The sequence below is a fragment of the Punica granatum genome, chromosome 1 (assembly GCF_007655135.1).
Source record: "Punica granatum isolate Tunisia-2019 chromosome 1, ASM765513v2, whole genome shotgun sequence".
NCBI classification, from domain to species: Eukaryota; Viridiplantae; Streptophyta; class Magnoliopsida; order Myrtales; family Lythraceae; genus Punica; species Punica granatum.
Genome location: NC_045127.1, coordinates 1,834,848 through 1,852,923, shown reverse-complemented (window position 1 = coordinate 1,852,923; position 18,076 = coordinate 1,834,848). Strand labels below are relative to the sequence as shown.

Sequence of the window (18,076 nt, the reverse complement as noted above, 5' to 3'; positions counted from 1 at the left end):
ATTTTTGTTTCCTTTCCCTTCTTCATTCCCTCTCCTTCCGTGGCCATCGAGAACCGTCCGACGAGCTTCCTCTCCTCTCTCCTCAGCAGCAGCAGAAGCACGCACAGTGAGAGAGAGGCCGCGTTTCAGTGGAGTCATGCTCGCCCCATAGCATAGCACTTCCCCCTGCAAAGATGTTATCCAATTTTGCTCCTTCACCCCCTCTCTATTTCCCTATCCATACCCCTCTCCGCCACGCCTCCCTCGTCGGCGCCAACCACACTTCCGCCCGCTTCTGCTCCCGCTAGTCCCCTCCCTCCCCCCCCCCCACCCCACGCGCCGCCGTTGTTCCTGTCCCTGATCTAATATTAGATCCGCCCTCTCTCTCTCTCTCTCTCTCGATCTCGACACGCCCTTACCTCGGTCTGCTCGTGCACGCTCGCCCTCATGGAGCCGGCCGCAGGAAAACATAGCTTGCTGAGGAACGTCCTGGTGCGGGTGTTCCTATTAGGCGTGCTGCTCATCGGCGTCCGTTTCGCCTACGTCATCACGATCGCCGGCGAGTCCTGCAACCTCGGCGACTTCTGCTTCTTCTCCATTCCCGAGAATCTAAGCCTCGTCACCCCCAGCTCCGGCGTTGCCGTCAACCGCGCCGTCAGACCTGCCGGAACCGCCGCTCCCCCGAGCCGAGCCGATCTCTACACGAGCAAGGACTGGATCAAGGCCGTCCGTTTCTACTCGTCGGTGTTCCACGATCTGGCGGCGGAGGGGTTCCTCTCACCGAGCTCGAAGTCCCTCTGCATTGAGACCCCGACCGGACAGGACGTATTTGCTCTGAAGGAGATTGGAGTCGCGGACTCGATTGGAACCTCGAAGAAGGCTTCAAAACCGCTGGTCATCTCCCGCAAACCTCACAGCCTGCGGTTTGACGATAACACCTTTGATTTTATCTTCTCAGGCGGCGGTCGCTTCGATGGATTATCGCTGCCGTTGGACGTGGCCTCTGAGATCTCGCGCGTGCTGAAGCCTGAGGGCGTCGTGGTGGTCCACGTAAGGGCTAACGATACATACAGTTTCAATTCATTCATTGGTTTGTTCAATTGCTGCCAGCTCTTGAAATCGCATGATTTTGATGGTTTCGACGCTTCTTTGCCGAAAATACGAGAGATAGTCTTGAAGAAATACAGTGATTTTAACATTCTTAGCCAGCCGGTGAAGAAACCCGGTGGCATTTCATCAGCGAATAAGTGCTTGGTCCCGGATTATAAACAACAACTGGTCCGGGACGCGGAGCCATTGATCCCAGAGGAGCCACTGAAGCCATGGATTACTTTGAAAAGGAATTTGAAGAACATAAAGTATCTTCCCACACTTGTCGATATAAGTTTCAAGAATAGGTATGTGTATGTAGATGTCGGAGCTAGGAGTTACGGTTCTAGTATAGGAAGTTGGTTCAGGAAACAATACCCGAAACAGAGCAAGAAATTCGAGGTGTATGCGATCGAGGCTGATAAGACCTTCCACAATGAGTACAAGTCGAAAAAGGGCGTCACTTTACTGCCGTATGCAGCTTGGGTGAAGAACGAGACGCTGTCCTTTGAGATAACCCGAGACCCCGGTCAGAAAGCCGATGCCGAGGGAAGAGGGATGGGGAGGATTCAGTCGGTCGAATCGTCAAAGACATTTGACGGAGAGGTTGCCACCATTCTGGGGTTTGATTTTGCTGATTGGTTGAAGAGGTCGGTGACGGAGAAGGATTTTGTGGTGATGAAGATGGACGTGGAGGGGACAGAGTTCGACTTGATCCCGAGGCTGATTGAGAACGGAGCGATCTGTCTGATCGACGAGCTGTTCCTCGAGTGCCATTACAACCGGTGGCAGAGGTGCTGCCCGGGCGAGAGGAGCTCGAAGTACGAGAAGACTTACGGACAGTGCTTGGAGCTATTTAATTCTCTCCGGCAAAGGGGAGTCCTAGTCCATCAATGGTGGTGATATGCGTTCTCTGAATCCTACAGTTCCTACTTTTAAGTGTTTTCTTACCGTGAAAAATAGCTTCTTTCTTTGATCTCTTGAGCAATTTTCGGGTTGTGTTTAGGTTCTACACATTGTAAGAATTGCTGCTGCTGCTGCTAAAGAAAAGTTCAATTCATACTCGCACAGATTTAGCAAATTAGATTCAAATGCTCAGCGTCTTTCTTTCTCCATCCATCACCTTTTCTTCATCCCTGTTGGTTCACGGATCCGTGTCGGATGTGATTGACTCATCATATGCTCACGTTCCTTCTGTTTGGTATGTTTGGGCCTGTGATAAAGCCCGTCAATATTATTGTCGGGCTTTTCCTAGTCCGTTGGACTGTCTCCTCGTTATCACAAAGCTTCAGATTAGCCTGATAGTTGAATCTCCGACGGTAACAGACCTGATCGTTGAGATTCATTCTATGGGATTGTTGGTTCCGTTATTTATCGAAAATTTATATAATATCCTTTTGCATAACCTATGTAATTTATACATTTTCTCTGATACTCTCTGGTCTTTTTCTTATTATTAGGTATTTATTGGATTCATAATGGCACGTTTTGACCCAACATGGTTTGATTCTGCAATGGATAAACTATTCGGGGTCAACTACCCAGTCCACATGCCATGTCTTTCACCAATGTTTTCCTTTTGTTATTCCTTAGTATATATACTTACCGCATATTATCCGAAAGTTAAATAAATCTGGACTGATTCAAATTTCCTTTTATTTTTTTATTTGCATTGTTTAGTTTCCTTTTCTTTTATTTTCTTTTTTTTTCTCGAAATTGCCAAAACTGGTTTGTGGATATATATTCTCGGTAATGAATAAATGTCCACCGATGACAAAAATTAGTACAGAAAAAAAATGTCCAAGAGAGTAAATTACAAAATAAAAAATACAGTAGATCAACCGAGAAAACTGCAAAAGAAAAGACATATGATTGAAGCACATTAAATAAACATAGAGAACCCTGCAATTGTTTTTTTTTTTTATCTCCAAGACCTTTTTTATCCCCAGACCTTTTCTTTGGAAATCCTTCCAGTTATTGTAATTTGTTTTCAATATCTTGCAACTATACTTTATATGGACCCCAGTGAAAACTGGGAAGAAGAGCATACGGCAATAAATACTAATAATGTGGAAATAGAGAAGCAGAGCCAATAAAAGTCTGGGATCAGTACTCAGTGCATGAACCCTTCACAGATTACACCCTTAAACCAATTTAATCAATCGATTCTTAAACAACCTAATCCCTAGATAGTCAAACCAATTCATCGAGGTTTTCTCGATTGATTCAAACCAACGACAATCAAACTAATCAAATTCAGTTAGACTATCAAATCAAAGTATCCAAACTTTTTTTGATCGATTCGAACCAGTGGTTGTTGTCAGGGAGTCAAAACCTGTAAAAACCAACAAAGAAAGGGCAACCACAAAATGTCATTTTTCGCAAGCGGATGGTAAGATCAGTTGAGTCAAGAGTACCATCCTTTGTAGAGGACGACGGGAATATTGTCCCAGGGCGAAGACAAGTGTCCGCAGATTAGAAGCCACCATCGGAGAGGGAGAGAGTCAGTTGGACAGAGGGGGGAAGTCGCTGCTGCGTTGCTATTGCCACTGGTCAAGGGCAGATGATCTATTGGGTTGTGGGCAATAGATGACCGAGTTTGATCACGGTGTGACAAGGCGGGAGGTGGTCAGTCCTCTGCCACCGCTGTCGCCGATGACCAAAGCGTTGAGGTCGCCCCCACTCTCCGTTATAGGTTTGTTCGACAAGGGAGATGGAGCAGGAGGTTGCTCCATCAAGCATCGCCGGTGTTTTGTGAATATATATATATATATATATATTGTATAGAACATGAAAGTAGATACTATTTGTCCTATGATTTCCTCTTGTAAGATTTATTTAATGTTGGTTATATTCCTAAAACCATTTGAAGAATTAATAACTCCATCTCTTTTAAAAGTAAGAGAGAAAGAGTGAAGAGTCACGAGAAATGTGAGGTTGATAAATTCCATTTTGTAGGCGGATTATTTGTAGTGTAAATGTAATAGAAATTAATCTCAAGTAAAAAATTGAAAATATATAGTGATTTACCAAAAAATAATAATTGACAAATTAAAATGTTGTGAATTATGTCCTTCGATTTCTTTTTCCTAGAATAATATGGGATATCTAGAATCCCCACCGGTGATAGAAAAACCGAGTTGTTGTTGTTTTTTTTTTAGTTGATTTATTAAATTGAATGCAATGATAATTCTTCATCAATATCCAAAAATGCAATGGGAATGAGTTGTGAACTTGTCATGCTTACTATCTGTTTTGGCGCCAAAAAACACACATTCTTAATTCCGCGTCGTCATTTTCTGAAAATTACCGTAACAATGGCTTCTCTTTTCTCTCTCTTTCTGTCTGTCTGTCTCTAGAGGGCGAACGAAAAGAGCTCCTTTGACTTGACATGGCAGAGAGATAAGAACGACGGGGATACAGAGAGGGAGGAGAGAGAGAGGAAAAAACGAACCCCCACCCAACAAGAAACGACCGATGACTCCGCCGTTTCTTGTTCCCCTTCTTCTTGTTACTAAATTAAATATCTCAAATATTTGCTTTTCTCGTCTTTCTTTGATCCCATCCCCCAACAAAACAAACCCTTTCTTGTTGGGGGATTTCATCAATTCTCTGTTCCTCGGCCTCTGTCCCGTTGAGTTGAGCCAAATGCAGGATTCTTCCCCTTAGTCCCCTCCTCTTTATATTCAAAAGGGTGCCTTGATTTCACCTTCTTTTGGGCACTCCTAGAATCGTTTTTTTTTTAATCTCTCATTCACTTTCCCGGGGGAAAAAAGTCTTTTTTTTTTTTTTTTTGCAAGAAAGTATAAAAGGTTGTCCCAGACATGGGTGCATGCTGCAGCAAGAACATTGATGACTTTGGGTACGAGGATATAGAGCCTGAGGAATGGGAGACTGATGGAGAGGATGTTCTTGGAGAAGGAGATTGTGGGGCTAAAATAAGGCTCAAAGGGTCTTCGAGTTTTGTCTCTGTGTTCTCCAAACAGGGCAAGAAAGGTGTCAACCAAGACGCCTTGACCGTTTGGGAGGTATTGTTCCTACCATTTTATCATGATCCTCGATTCATTTGCAGTCTTACGCGTTCACGTGCCTAAGTGGTCTTAATTTATACGATCCTAGGTCTTGCATTTTCTATAATTTATCATGTTGTTTGGAAGGGGGTGTATACCCTCCTCGGAAGTTCCTTGTAATGCCAGTATGCTAATGAAAAATCATTTTTTTCCCCTCTTGTTTGGCATTACTGCAGCAAATGTCTTCATAAATTGGTGTTTATGGTAATTATCCAACTTGCCTTCAAATTCTGTTGAAGCAAAGTCCAATTAGCGGAGAATGGACTTTCATGGTTTTAGAAATCTCTTATGCTGATTTTGACATGTTTGACATTTTGTACTTGTATCATTTTGTAGATAATCTATTTGTGTGCGAGATTTTTAAGTCAATTGCTTCCTTTCTAATCCTCTGACACAGGAGTTCACTGGCGAAAAAGATGTGCTGTACTGCAGCGTCTTCGACGGCCATGGTCCCTCTGGTCATGAGGTGGCCCACCGCGTGAGGGACAAGTTGCCTTCTAAGCTCTCTTCAGCGATCAAACGGTCCCAAGTTAAAGCAAGCAACATCGACCTCATGGACAAAGATGACTCCGAAGAAGAAGAAAAGGAAGAAGATGACGGGAGAAGTGGAAATTCAACGAATAGCCGAGATGAAGATAGCACTAACAGTTCCTTGCTTCTCTCATCTTGGGAGGCAAGTTTCATCAGATCGTTCAAGGACATGGATGATGACCTCAAAAATGATTCCACGGTTGACTGCTTCTGCAGCGGGACCACAGCAGTGAGCATAGTTAGATTGGTACGAATTATTCAGACGGTCGATCACCTTGCTGATTAATTTTCATATTGATAGAAGAATGAACCAAAAAAAAGAACTGTTAACCTTGCACGATTACGATTCTTGCAGGGTGACCACTTGATGGTGGCAAACTTGGGGGATTCCCGCGCAGTCCTCTGCACGAGAGGGCAGAAGAATCAGCTCGTTCCCGTCCAACTCACAGTTGATTTGAAGCCGAATATCCCAAGTGGGTCTTTTGCTCACAAACAAATTCAAATAGCTTGAATATTATTCTGACTTCCTAATATTTTTATTGTTCTCTTAAAAAAAAAAAATCTTACACAGGTGAGGTTGAAAGGATCAGGAAATGCAAAGGAAGAGTTTTTGCAATAGAACATGAGCCTGAAGTGTTCAGAATATGGATGCCTGACGAGAACTGCCCTGGACTAGCTATGGCTCGGGCTTTCGGAGACTTCTGCTTGAAAGATTACGGTCTCATATCACAGCCCGACCTTTCCTACAGAAAGATCATGCCGAGTGATGAGTTTGTTGTCTTAGCCACTGATGGGGTGAGACCCTTTCAAAGCTCATAAATTCTTTTCCGAGGGAGACTTTAAATTTTGGCTAAATATTTTGGCTGATGTTCTGTTCCAGATATGGGATGTACTAACCAATAATGAAGTCATCAAGGTAGTGTCATCTGTAAGAACCAGATCGCTGGCTGCTAAAGTGTTAGTAGCTCGGGCAGTTCGGGCCTGGAGAACAAAGTACCCAGGCTACAAGATAGATGACTGTGCGGTCATTTGCTTGTTCTTCAAGGAAGCTGAACCTTCAGAACAGCCCGAGCTCAACGCGCCAAAGGGTCAGTCTGGGCAAGGCGCTCCTAATCCGCCTGGACCTGCTAAGGGCAAGAAAAATGTGAGCCCTGCGGCTGGAAAGAAAGAGAAGGATAATGAGGAGTGGAATGCTCTCGAAGGAGTGACTCGTGTCAATTCTCTAATAAAGCTTCCTCGACTTTCTAGTATCTTGCACCGGAGAAAAGCAGCCAAAGATCATGGGGATGCCAGTGAAACTCGCTCTATTGCCGATGAAACACGCTCCATTGCCGATGAAGCTCGCTCCATTTCCGTCCTTCAGTGATCTCCTTCCTGCTTCCTTCGAACCCGAAAGAGGAGAGACTACAGGAACGATCAGGCCCCTTGGAAACTGAAATATTAAAATTAATATCATAAGAGATCGAAAGAACTAGTGAAGGAGCAATCAGAACTGTGGATTCTGCTCCAAATGAAATGACATGGAAAGCGGGAATCAAACTTGTTTTTCGTTATATATGTATTTCCTGGTGTAACTAGATTACAGTTGACACATTTCGGGTTTTGAGGAGTACTATGGTAGTGATCGAGACCATATCCTAGATGATGTGATTTTTTCCCCTTCATTAGTTTGATTTGATTTCTCTGAAACCACCGCATATACAGAGTAATTTATAATTCCAGCTTCTTGCTTTTACTTATGATTTGTTCGTTTTTTAACTTTTGGATCCAAAACTGACCCGGTAATTGTGGTCTGGCAGTCAATGTAAACTTCCTCGAATATATTAGTTATTTTTAATGCAATTATGGCATCTTGGAGCTCACTCTAACTACTCGCGGCATCTTCTTTCTATTATTAGTCTGATACTCCATTGCTACGAGAAACACAATCATGATTCTATGCGAAATATAGCGTAACAAGTATTGTGTTATGCAGAGAAGCATAGGATAATGAGAATGAACATGAGACACAGGTTTTTTGTTCTCCAAGTCATTGGGTTGAATCTTCCTTCCATAACAAGTATGCTGAAAATCCGTATCTTATACATTCTGAGAAACAAAATACGTATTGACATATACCATCAGTTATAAATGTAAAAGTCAAGTTTAATGGATAATAGTAACTGTGAAAATATCACTAAGCAAACTCGATGAAAATCTACCCAATTGACTGCGAAAACATAGACCAATGCAAGGAAGGACTGAAAGAGCTCGTTTCTTTCTCGTCCATTAACGAAAAAGTAAAAACCAGTCTGAAAGATAACAACCGTAGACTGCTACTGATAATAATCGCCTCCCTCTCTTTTCCTTTTTTATCTTTTTTCCCAAACTAGTTCCACATCGTGCTTTTGATTTTTTTTCCGCACTTCATCGAATTTCTTCCTTCTCAAGATTCGTATCGATGATGAGAACTTTATGTTGACCATTCTTTTTTAGCGTAACTCCTTTGATACCAGGAGGTGTCAGTTAATTAAACGCAGGAAGATGGAATTCGCTAACTTCTACCAGGCAATGGATGCACCCCAGATGGTCCCAATGTGGACTCCCATAAACGCGACCCGTGATCTCACTTTTGGTTTCCAACAGAAAAATGTGCTGGCAATCTGCGAGAGGAACGGGTCCTATAGGGCGGAACCAGTCTTACTCATGCAGCTCTCTTTGGCTTGCTTCCTCACCTTCACGACAAAGTCCATTCTCAAGCCTTTTATTCGATCCAGCGTTGTCGGGCCAGTCATGGTAATTGAGATCGCGACTCCTGCACAGAAGTTATTGTTCTTCAATTTCACACAGAAAGAAACATGGACGAAATCATTACATAAATGGTTGCAAGAATCTTTTAATATCTGTAATCTGAATTTGTCTGTGACAGGGGGGAATCTTGGTCGGACCATCAGTGCTAAGCCGTATCCGTACTCTGAAGAACATTGTGTTCCCATACAAGAGCCTGTACTTGCTCGAGACGATCTCAACCTTTGGCTGTGTATTCTTCCTCTTCTTGGTGGGGGTGAAGATGGATGTCTCGATAGTTGCAAGGTCAGGGAAGAAAGCTTGGATCATTGGCCTCTCGACCTTTGCATTCCCGATGGTCCTCACTATCCTATCCTCCAGAGCCCTCAAATCCACTCTGCTCGCTGACCACAAAGACGACTCCCTCAGCCTAGTTGCCATGCTCCATGCCACCACGACTTTCCATGGTGTATCTTGCTTCTTGGGAGACCTCAAACTCCTAAACTCTGAGGTGGGTCGGCTCGCGCTCTCCTCCTCTATGATTAGCGGATCCCTAGGCTACGCTACCGTTCTTATCTCCTTTGGGGTCAACCAGATCCACCCCGAGAGGGCCAACTTGGGAGTATTCTACATCATCACCATGTGCGCCGTCGCTCAGTTTGTCCTTATCAAAGCCGGGATGGGACCGTTTGTTTCTTGGATGATAAGGCAAACCCCGCGAGGGCAGCCACTCAAGGAATCCTACCTTTGCTACACTGTCTTGCTAGTCCTGATGTGTGCTTTCATTGGCGAGGTCTGTGGACAGCACACTTTCTTCGGGCCAATCCTCTTGGGGATCGCCCTGCCAGCAGGGTCCATTCTGGCAGCAACTTTGTCCGATAAGTTCGAGGGCTTCATCACGCTCGTGCTTCTCCCACTCTACTTCCTAGCCTGTGGTGGGAAGACGGATCTGAGAAGCCTAGACGCGGCGACCGCCTTCGCCTGTGCCCTCATGGCCTTAATAGGGGCCCTGACCAAGTTCCTGGCGGCTGTGGTCCCCTGCGTTCTCTTCTTCAACATGATCTTCAGGGATGCCGCCATCCTCAGCCTCATTCTTAGCACTGTCGGAGTACTCGACATTCAGTTCTATAGCCGCGCCAATCAGCTCGGGGTATGGCAACAATTCTCCAGTTATTCTCTCAAAATTCACGGATTTATAAGGTGTTCATTATTAAAAAAAATCCGAATTTTTTTGTCTATGCAGCTCATCGACGCCCACTGCTTCAGTGTGATGAACACAACGTCCATCATTATAACGGGCCTCATATCGCCAATGGTGCAAGTGCTATACGATCCCTCAATCCGGTACATTTCCAGGAAGAGGCAGACGATACAGGATGAGCCGCCCAATGGGGAGCTTCGGGTCCTGGCATGTGTCCACACTGAGGAACAGGTACCGGAAATTATCGACCTCCTCCGGGTCTCAAACCCGACAAAGCAGAGTCCCCTGGGGATCTATCTCATCCACCTCAGGGAGCTCATAGGCGGCGCTGCCCCAAAGTTTGTGTCCCTCGAGTCCGGTCCTTCACTCACCTCCGACAGCATAACCAATGCGTTCCTAATCTTTGAGAGGAGCAATGAGTCGGTTGTGTCCGTCCAGCCTTTCACGGCGATTGCACCTTTCACCTCGATGCACAACGACGTGTGCACCCTCGCACTGGACCGGGGGGTCTCCTTCACCGTGCTGCCCTTCCACTGCCAGTGGAACTCTGATGGGTACGTGGTGAACTCGCCAAAGATCCGGGAGTTCAATAGGAAGGTACTCAGCAAGGCCCCATGCTCGGTTGGGATTCTCATCAACCGCCGCAGTTCTGATGCCGCAGACCTTTCAGTGATCGAAGGGGCTATCTCGACCCCCCGGGTTGGGGTTTTCTTCACCGGCGGACCCGATGATCGCGAAGCCCTGGCCTACGCTACGTGCATCGCCAAGCAGCCAGACGTGAAGGTAACTGTGGTGAGGTTCATTTCATCCATGGAGAACATCGAGGATGAGGAGGAGAAGAGTCTTGACGAGGAAGTGATCAGCGAGTTCAAGCTGCGCGGAGTCGGGAGCAAGAGGGCGAGGGACGTCTACAAGGAGGAGATTGTGATGGACAGCGTAGAAATCTGCGAAGTGATCCGATCCATGGAGAACTCGTTCGACCTGATACTGGTTGGGAGGCGGTACGTGGAGTCACCTCTGATGGAATGGAACGAATTTCCTGAACTAGGATTCATCGGAGACATCCTTGCTTCCGGGGATTTCCACGGGAAGGTTTTGGCATTGGTAGTGCAACAACACAGGTATGGAGGAGGGAAGGAGAGGGATATAGGGGGCAGTTCGAGGTTCTCGGATATTGATCTCACTCATCAAACATCCTTCACTCCTCTTCAAGGCAACCAAAAATTTGCAGGGTTGATCACCTAGCTCGCTCTAGCGGGGCAGGATTTGTAAAATGAATATAGTAAAAACATTCAGCAATCCATTCCATGGAAATGATATTGAGAATCGACTTGTAACGTAGCACATCTCGGAAGTCGAGCTCCAGAGCCGAAAACAGCGTCATCCCAAGCAAGTACATCGAATACAAAACTATAAGCAAGCACATCGAATACAAAACTATAAGCAAGCACGACATACAAAACTGGAAAGATTTGAGAGCCCTTTCAGGCTTAACTCGGCTGCTTAGCGTCTCGCAGATATTCTAATATATATTATGGAAAAGGGTGACGGCAATAAGTAGTAGGACTAGTGGAGTAATTTCAATCCTCATGATCCCAAAGATCTGCTACGCTCCTGTAAGGTCCCGCTTCCTTGTTCACAGACAGTTCTTCGCCATCCAGCACTCGTTTCTGCAAGCAGAAATCACAAACTTAACTATTGGTTTGGGTTGTCAAGAGTAACCAAAGGAGCGGCTCAGTCGAAGTAACGGCATATAGTGATACCTGATTCTGGATCCTGCAGAGTGCCTCGAAGTCTTCCTTAGGTAGTTCCCACCCAAATACCTGAATGTTCTCTCTGATCCTCTCCGGATTGCTCGACTTCGGGATCACGCTGATGCCTCTCTGGAGGGCCCACTTCACCAGCACCTGGCCCGGGGTCTTGTTCAGTTTCTTCGCCACTCTTTCGACCGTCTGGTCATGGATTAGATCCCGACCTCCTCCACCTTGTGAACCCAATGGAGAATATGCCTGCAAAATCATTACAAGCTGATAGAAAGACCGACAATAATTGGATTCAAACATTGGACCTTTTCGATATTATCATTATTAGGTTCCTACTGGTATTTATTTCCACATGTCTAACTGTCAATCGTCGATCAATCAGCGAGAAATGGCTTAATATTTGACATATATATGATCTTACAGTAACGTGGATTCCACTGTTCTTGCAGGCTTCCAGCATCTTATCATTTTTCCATCCAGGGTGCATCTCCATCTGCCCACGAAAAAAAGCAAAAGGCGAAAAATTGCTTAATTAACGATCTCAAGTAAAATATCGAGAAACCAACAGTCCGATTCATATCTCACCTGACACACAGAGGACATGATTTGAGCGAAATCCATCAACTTCGTGAGCTTCTTGAGGGTGAAATTGCAGACACCTATGTCCCGAATAAGATTTTCCTCAACAAGCTTCTCCATCTCTCTCCAAACACCTTCCATGTCAAACTCCAACACCTCCCCTGGCTTTGGAGGCCTGCTCGCTCCTTCTTGCAAATGGAAGGGCCAGTGGATCTGCGAGAATTACATTAAAAAAAGAGCACAAGTTGTCCATGATCTAAATGTACTCGTTAAAAAAGCAAAGTCCTATTCGGCTTATTACTAGATAGAGGTCGAGGTAGTCGAGTTGCAGCTCTTGAAGGGTGTTGTTGAACGCAGTTCGAACCCTGTCTGGGGACAACTCGGTGCACCTACAGTCATCAAGAGAACGATAAATGAGAGCTCACAAGAGCATGAGATCTATTGGTTCATTATGACGAGGAATTTGTCTGTCAGTAGATATTACCATAGCTTAGATGTGATAAAAAGATCTTTCCTCTTGACTCCGGCCTGCATCACTGCTCGGAGGGCAACTCCTACCTGGTGTAGACAAATGAAGTCATGGCCCATGTTTTAGCGTTCGAAGGTAAACAACTGTACATATGAAAATCTTCCGACCAAATTTTATGCGACAGTTGCGTTCCATTCCATCTCAACTTAGTATTCATTAAGTGGTGAAAGCGCATTGACTGACAAGAGAACCGGAGAGACCTCTTCTTGAACTCCATATTGCCAAGCAGTGTCAATGTGCCTGTAGCCAGCCTGCATCATAATTGGAGGCAAAACGAGTCACTCAACTCAACCGGAAACAATACTATACCCGAGTATTGGGTTTGGGTTTGGGCAGTTCTGTGCAGTTAAGTTTGAGATCGAGCAATTTCATACCGAAGATGAGCACGTAGTCCGTCAATAACACCTCTATATATACAATAGACGTGTCCCTCTTATTCTACCACTCCATCAAAACTCAGATTCTCAATGATCACAGATGCACTTCCCATATGATATGGAAATCAACGGAGAACTCCAACACCTCTAGTATATATGTATAATCCAACATCCTCTAGCATACATGTATAAAGTAACAGCATGATAAAAACTAGATTTATGTACCCGGTACTAAACCCGAACCAACATTAATGTACGTGTGCGCCATAATATATAGGCTCCTCCATGAGTACTGGGGCAGGGTGTATTAGTCGTACACCGCATCTGTCATCCTCATACCTCGATGATGGCAGTGGAGACGGCGTCATCGGCTTTGGAACCGGATTTCCAAGTACCCAGTCCGACGGCAGGAATGGAATGGCCACTCAGCAGGTTGAAGTGCTGCGTCTTCTGATCCTCCGGTTTGAACGTTGCCTGCGCCATTGTTGCCGCTGATTTAATATCTTCCTTGATGATTAGCTCTCTTGGCTACATAGAAGCAATGATCAATAGAAGAACTCCTGGCTATATCGCAAGGTCTTGAGTTCGAGATCGAGTCCTTCTCAATGCAGAAAATTCACGCTGAGAGTAGTTTACTCCTTTAGTGCGCCGATCCGGCTCGATTGGAATAATCGGGGTTCAATTCAGCTTCTCAATACTAGCTAGACACCGAAAACATTGAAGAAGAAGAAACACAGTTTTTTTGTCAGTCTCTGATCGATTACTTGTCTTCCCGTGAAGCGGATCAGATAGAAACCACACCATAATGATATATTACTCCCCCGATAATAGTGGGTCTGAAGTCGTCGAAACTCACTCATGAAGCTGGCAGCTCGGGACATGGTTGTTTGCATGCATTCCACGTACATGCTGATCCATTCCTTGAGGTTCAGTCGTCCGTACACGACACGGATCGTATATGCTCCCCAACACAGAACACCACCACCTAGCCAGCTATATTTAGAAAAGTTGCATATATCTGGCCCAAGTGAATACGATCAAGGCGAGCTATCTACCTGTGTGTGATTCATCCATGCATGGTCGGCTCAAGATTTGACACGACTTGTTGACATAAAAGATTGAAGATTGAACCGTGCTCTTCGGGAGGAGAGCATGAACTCGGGGACACTACTGCACTCATGACACTAGCGATCGATCGAGCCCAAATAAAAAAGAAAAAAACAATCATCCTTTTCCACACATTACGTGACCATCGGGTAGATTAGCTAATGGAAAGATAAAATATTCCCACACACAAGAAATAGAAACTGGTCCACTAAAGAATAAAATTTTCGATACTTAAATTAAGAGGAATAAATACTGAATCGCTCGAATTAATCCAGGTTGATCACTTCTTTTTATTTCTTTATTTGCTCTTTCACTTCTCTTCTAGCACGTCCGACGGCCTCCACGTACTCAAACAATAATATAGGGGCCCACGTAGTTGTAGTCTTGTATATAGTTTCCTTTTGAAAATTGTCACCATTGAGTTGTTAAGTGGGCCATATATATACATATATCGTCTGCAAAAGGATGTGGGAACTAAGCATGCTACAAAGGCCCAACATCTGCACTGCAGAGTCCAGTCTCTATCTCTTTCTATTCCCTTACACAACATTTAGCTTAAGCTTTTGAAAGGTGTGCAAATAAAGTAAAATGTGAACTGAGAAAAAGTAGAAGAAAACAGATCTGTATTTGTACCCACCAGCCCACCGCGTTTGTATTCCCTTTCAAGGTAAAAGCACCTCTCTCTCTTTCAAATTATTTGCCTTGAAAAGATAAAAAAGAGCCCCCACGAAAATTACAAGAACGAATGTCTTCTACCTCTGCTCTCTCTCTCTCTCCCCATTGGTATAATAATAATACACCTACAAGCAGAGGAGAAACCCAAGCCAAGCAAAAGCAATCTCTGTTCTCATAGATTTTCTGAACAAAGAAGCAATGCTCGAAAGTGAAATCTCTCAGACACACCCTTCCCTAATGCCAGTCCCCTCCAGGGACCAAGTCCTTTCATTTTCCCATCGAACACCCCCCTCACCAACACCACCAACACCAAACCCTTTGAAATATCAAATAAAAGAAAATATTACTAGAAGGGACACCTCAATTATTTGAAGATTCTCAGATCCGGTCTGTCTTAATTCGACAATGGCAATGTCGGGCAATGAAAGAATGATGTCTGTTATACGACCGATTCAGTATATTCCTAGCTTAGCTTTCTGTTTCTTGTATGTTATTAAGAGATATCAACTTCATAATAACCAGATTTATACATTACTCTATTGGAATAACGAGAAAGTGTTCAAGCAAAATGGAAAAGACCCATCAAATATTTGTATGGCCAGCTTAAAGACCAACAAGAGGAAACATTTAGAGGAGACAGACCAGAACTGAGAAGACGTAACGACTAATGCTTAATTACTATTCACTCTCCCAAGCTGAACTCCTCGGCCAGTAACCTAGAACGCCGTTGATTTCCGGACTATGTACCGGTAGGCTGCGACTTTCTTTCGGCGAGAGGCCGAGTTATCGACCGATAGGACCAGCTTTCCTGCCTCCCTAGATGCGTACGCATTGTGGATGGCCTCTTCTGAAGGGGCAACTTTCCTCGGCTTATCCACGGCTACCGTGTAGCTGCCCTCCGCGTTAGGGACGAACTCAGCGCTGTACTCCAGGTCCCAGCCGCCCACAACAATGTCCCATGTTATGGTCGCATTGGCCTAATCGATCCGAAAACCACACGAAAGAAAACATGATTAGAGGCTTTGCCCGTCATCGAGAAAGATCAGACACATCCACAGGGTTTACGGAGACCGAACCTCAATGCCCTCAATTTGGATATTAACTTTCTCCCCTCCCTTGAGGGTGAACTCCGATGCCGGTTTTGGTGGACCATTCTGTACGTCACTGGGTCGACTCAGTCCACCATACTGAACCGGAACATCTTCCGGCCTTATAAACCTGAAAAGGGAACAAGGGAATAAGAAACGGAACCCGCTCTAACCCCATCGGCTAAGAACACGAACTCCGTCGAAAAACATCCACAGATGAAACAAGAAAGCAAACAGAGGATCCCTGTTACAGATCTCAGGGACAAGTAATTAAAACCCATTTTTGGACTCATCCCAATGGAAGGAAAAAGACAGAGTCCTGTTCTTGCGACAGTATTTTATTGCTGTAAACTGGACAACCGATCAGTGGACAATGGACAGAGAAGGAGGAGTAGGAAGAGAGGGATCTCACTTGTAGAGAGTTTCGGCAACGTTTCCTTCCTTACAGATGACGAACTTGCTCTTGGTCCTCTGAGTCAGGAAGGGGCTGAACATGGAGTACAGCACGCTGAAGTACCACGGCACATTGACAAATATCTATACAAAACCGCCATTAAAACAGAGGAGCTAAGCATTAAGAAGAGAGCTTTGGTTGTGTGAATAGACAGACAGACAGACAGACACAGACAGACGGACAGAATGATAAAGAGACGGACAGACGGGATGACGAACCTTGCGGGCGACCATTTCAGGATAGTTGTCCTGGAAGAGGGAGAGAATGTGGTTGGAGGCCACGCGGAGCTCACGCTTGGGCATGTCCTTAAGGTCGGTGACCTGGATGATGGAGTTGACGCCGCCGGGCTTGAAGTGGAGGAGCTTGATCCCTCTCTCCAGCACCTGCACCCTCCACCTCAGGAACCTCTTCAGCTTCTCCTCGTCCCCGAACACCCTCTCGTACATGTCCCTGTCCCTGAACACCCCGTACGCGTTGTAGCACACCGGGTGGCCCTCCCGGTCGCTGCCATGCATGTACGCCACCACCCCCTCCAGCTCCTTGAACCCCAGCTCCTCCTCCGCCACCCCCTCCGCCCCGAACTCCCGCCTCCAGGCCAGGCACTTGTCCAGCATCGCGTAGGCGTCCGCGACCCGGAAGTCCCTCGCCCGCAGGAACTTCAGGAGGACGACGTCGGATCTGTCGTCGCCGGGGGAAAGCAGGGGGATCCCCCACATGGTGGGGCTGGGGCTGTCCCCGCCGCTATCGGAGTGGGCGGCGGCGAGCTTGTCCCTCAGGTCCCGGAGGGCCTTCTGTTCGGAGGGCTTGAGGTGGGAGACGAAGTAGGTGTCCTCCTTGAAGGAAGGGGACCGGAGGGCGGCGGCCTCCATTAGAGTGGTGACGAAGCCTTTCTTCAGGACCTTGGGGGAGGGTGAGGCGGAGGCGGCCTCCATCCCGGGTAGCTGAGGCGACGGAGACTCCATAACAGACGATGATGTTGCCCGAGCTAAATCTATTGTGGCACAGCAAGAGGGGCAATGTGGGGGGGGTGGGGCGCGACCTTTGATAGTCTGACGAGGAGGGGAAAAGGACGGGGCTTTGCTTGGTTTTTACAGTGAGAAGAAACAGAACAGAGCAGAGCAGAGGAGCAGAGTGGGACTGAGAAAAGCAGAGGAGAGGAGGGGCGATGATGAGACGGGGCAACGTTTTTCGTGTTTGTAGCAGCGAGTTCCGTTGGAATGTGACGAAGAGCTGAGCTGAGCTGATCAATAGGTCAGTACGTGTAAGAGGAGGGGAACGTCACGCGCCGGTCGAGAGCGTGTAGACCGCTTCCCGTAGCCGGACCTGCGTTTGTAGCCGGATGGATAGGCCCCCCCCCCCCCCCCCCCCCCCCCCCATCCTCGGAAAAAATTTTAATTTTCTTTTACTTATGTGAAAAGGAAAAGGAAAAGACGATGAAAAATCAGAGTAGACAAAAGAAAAATATTTTGGCAGGTAACTTTTGGCCGAAACAGGCCACGTCATATAATTAATTAGGAAATTTGACGCAATTGATATATTTTACTGACTCTAATTTAGTATCAAAATTCACTGAAAAAATCCTTGAATATCAAGTCAATGATATTAAGTAGGAGTTGATTTACGAATGTGAGTTGCTTCAAACGGTCCGACATTTATTCCGCTTAAGGAATGTTTTGGGTTCAAGTCATTATAAATGTCGAAAATTTACGCTGAAAGAGCTTTATCCTTAGTGGACCGATCCGACTCGACTAAATTAGTCATAATTCAATTGGATTTTTGAATATCAGAATTCACACCGAAAAGAAAAGTTTCACTAGAAAGATTAGACTATGTTGCATTGATTGCGAACCCATTACAACAGTGATTTC

At 45.6% G+C, this 18,076-nt stretch overlaps 5 protein-coding genes across 5 annotated transcripts; 3 read left to right on the top strand and 2 right to left on the bottom strand.

The window, feature by feature from the left end:
* LOC116191955 lies at window positions 1-2,183 on the top strand. Its single transcript, XM_031520325.1, has one exon. It carries the CDS (start codon window positions 427-429, stop codon window positions 1,969-1,971), a length of 1,545 nt encoding a protein of 514 aa, XP_031376185.1. The 5' UTR covers window positions 1-426; the 3' UTR covers window positions 1,972-2,183.
* Window positions 2,184-4,482: 2,299 nt separating this feature from the next.
* LOC116213817 (probable protein phosphatase 2C 73) lies at window positions 4,483-7,408 on the top strand. Its single transcript, XM_031548899.1, has 5 exons — window positions 4,483-5,096; window positions 5,536-5,916; window positions 6,025-6,142; window positions 6,241-6,464; window positions 6,550-7,408. The coding sequence occupies exons 1-5, from the start codon at window positions 4,893-4,895 to the stop codon at window positions 7,033-7,035; spliced, it is 1,413 nt and encodes a 470-aa protein (XP_031404759.1). The 5' UTR covers window positions 4,483-4,892; the 3' UTR covers window positions 7,036-7,408.
* A 605-nt stretch (window positions 7,409-8,013) lies between these two features.
* Window positions 8,014-10,904, top strand: LOC116213807 (cation/H(+) antiporter 15-like). Its single transcript, XM_031548887.1, has 2 exons — window positions 8,014-9,585; window positions 9,679-10,904. The coding sequence occupies exons 1-2, from the start codon at window positions 8,719-8,721 to the stop codon at window positions 10,879-10,881; spliced, it is 2,070 nt and encodes a 689-aa protein (XP_031404747.1). The 5' UTR covers window positions 8,014-8,718; the 3' UTR covers window positions 10,882-10,904.
* Window positions 10,905-11,019: 115 nt separating this feature from the next.
* LOC116213834 (aldose reductase) lies at window positions 11,020-13,702 on the bottom strand. Its single transcript, XM_031548924.1, has 8 exons — window positions 13,224-13,702; window positions 12,708-12,758; window positions 12,463-12,536; window positions 12,280-12,367; window positions 11,985-12,191; window positions 11,821-11,892; window positions 11,400-11,645; window positions 11,020-11,306 (listed from the first exon to the last, which is right to left on the bottom strand). Exons 1-8 carry the CDS (start codon window positions 13,365-13,367, stop codon window positions 11,217-11,219), a joined length of 972 nt encoding a protein of 323 aa, XP_031404784.1. The 5' UTR covers window positions 13,368-13,702; the 3' UTR covers window positions 11,020-11,216.
* A 1,450-nt stretch (window positions 13,703-15,152) lies between these two features.
* LOC116213826 (patellin-6) lies at window positions 15,153-17,442 on the bottom strand. The gene is made up of 4 exons (XM_031548911.1): window positions 16,427-17,442; window positions 16,167-16,291; window positions 15,743-15,884; window positions 15,153-15,643 (listed from the first exon to the last, which is right to left on the bottom strand). The coding sequence occupies exons 1-4, from the start codon at window positions 17,168-17,170 to the stop codon at window positions 15,383-15,385; spliced, it is 1,272 nt and encodes a 423-aa protein (XP_031404771.1). The 5' UTR covers window positions 17,171-17,442; the 3' UTR covers window positions 15,153-15,382.
* Window positions 17,443-18,076: the final 634 nt, after the last annotated feature.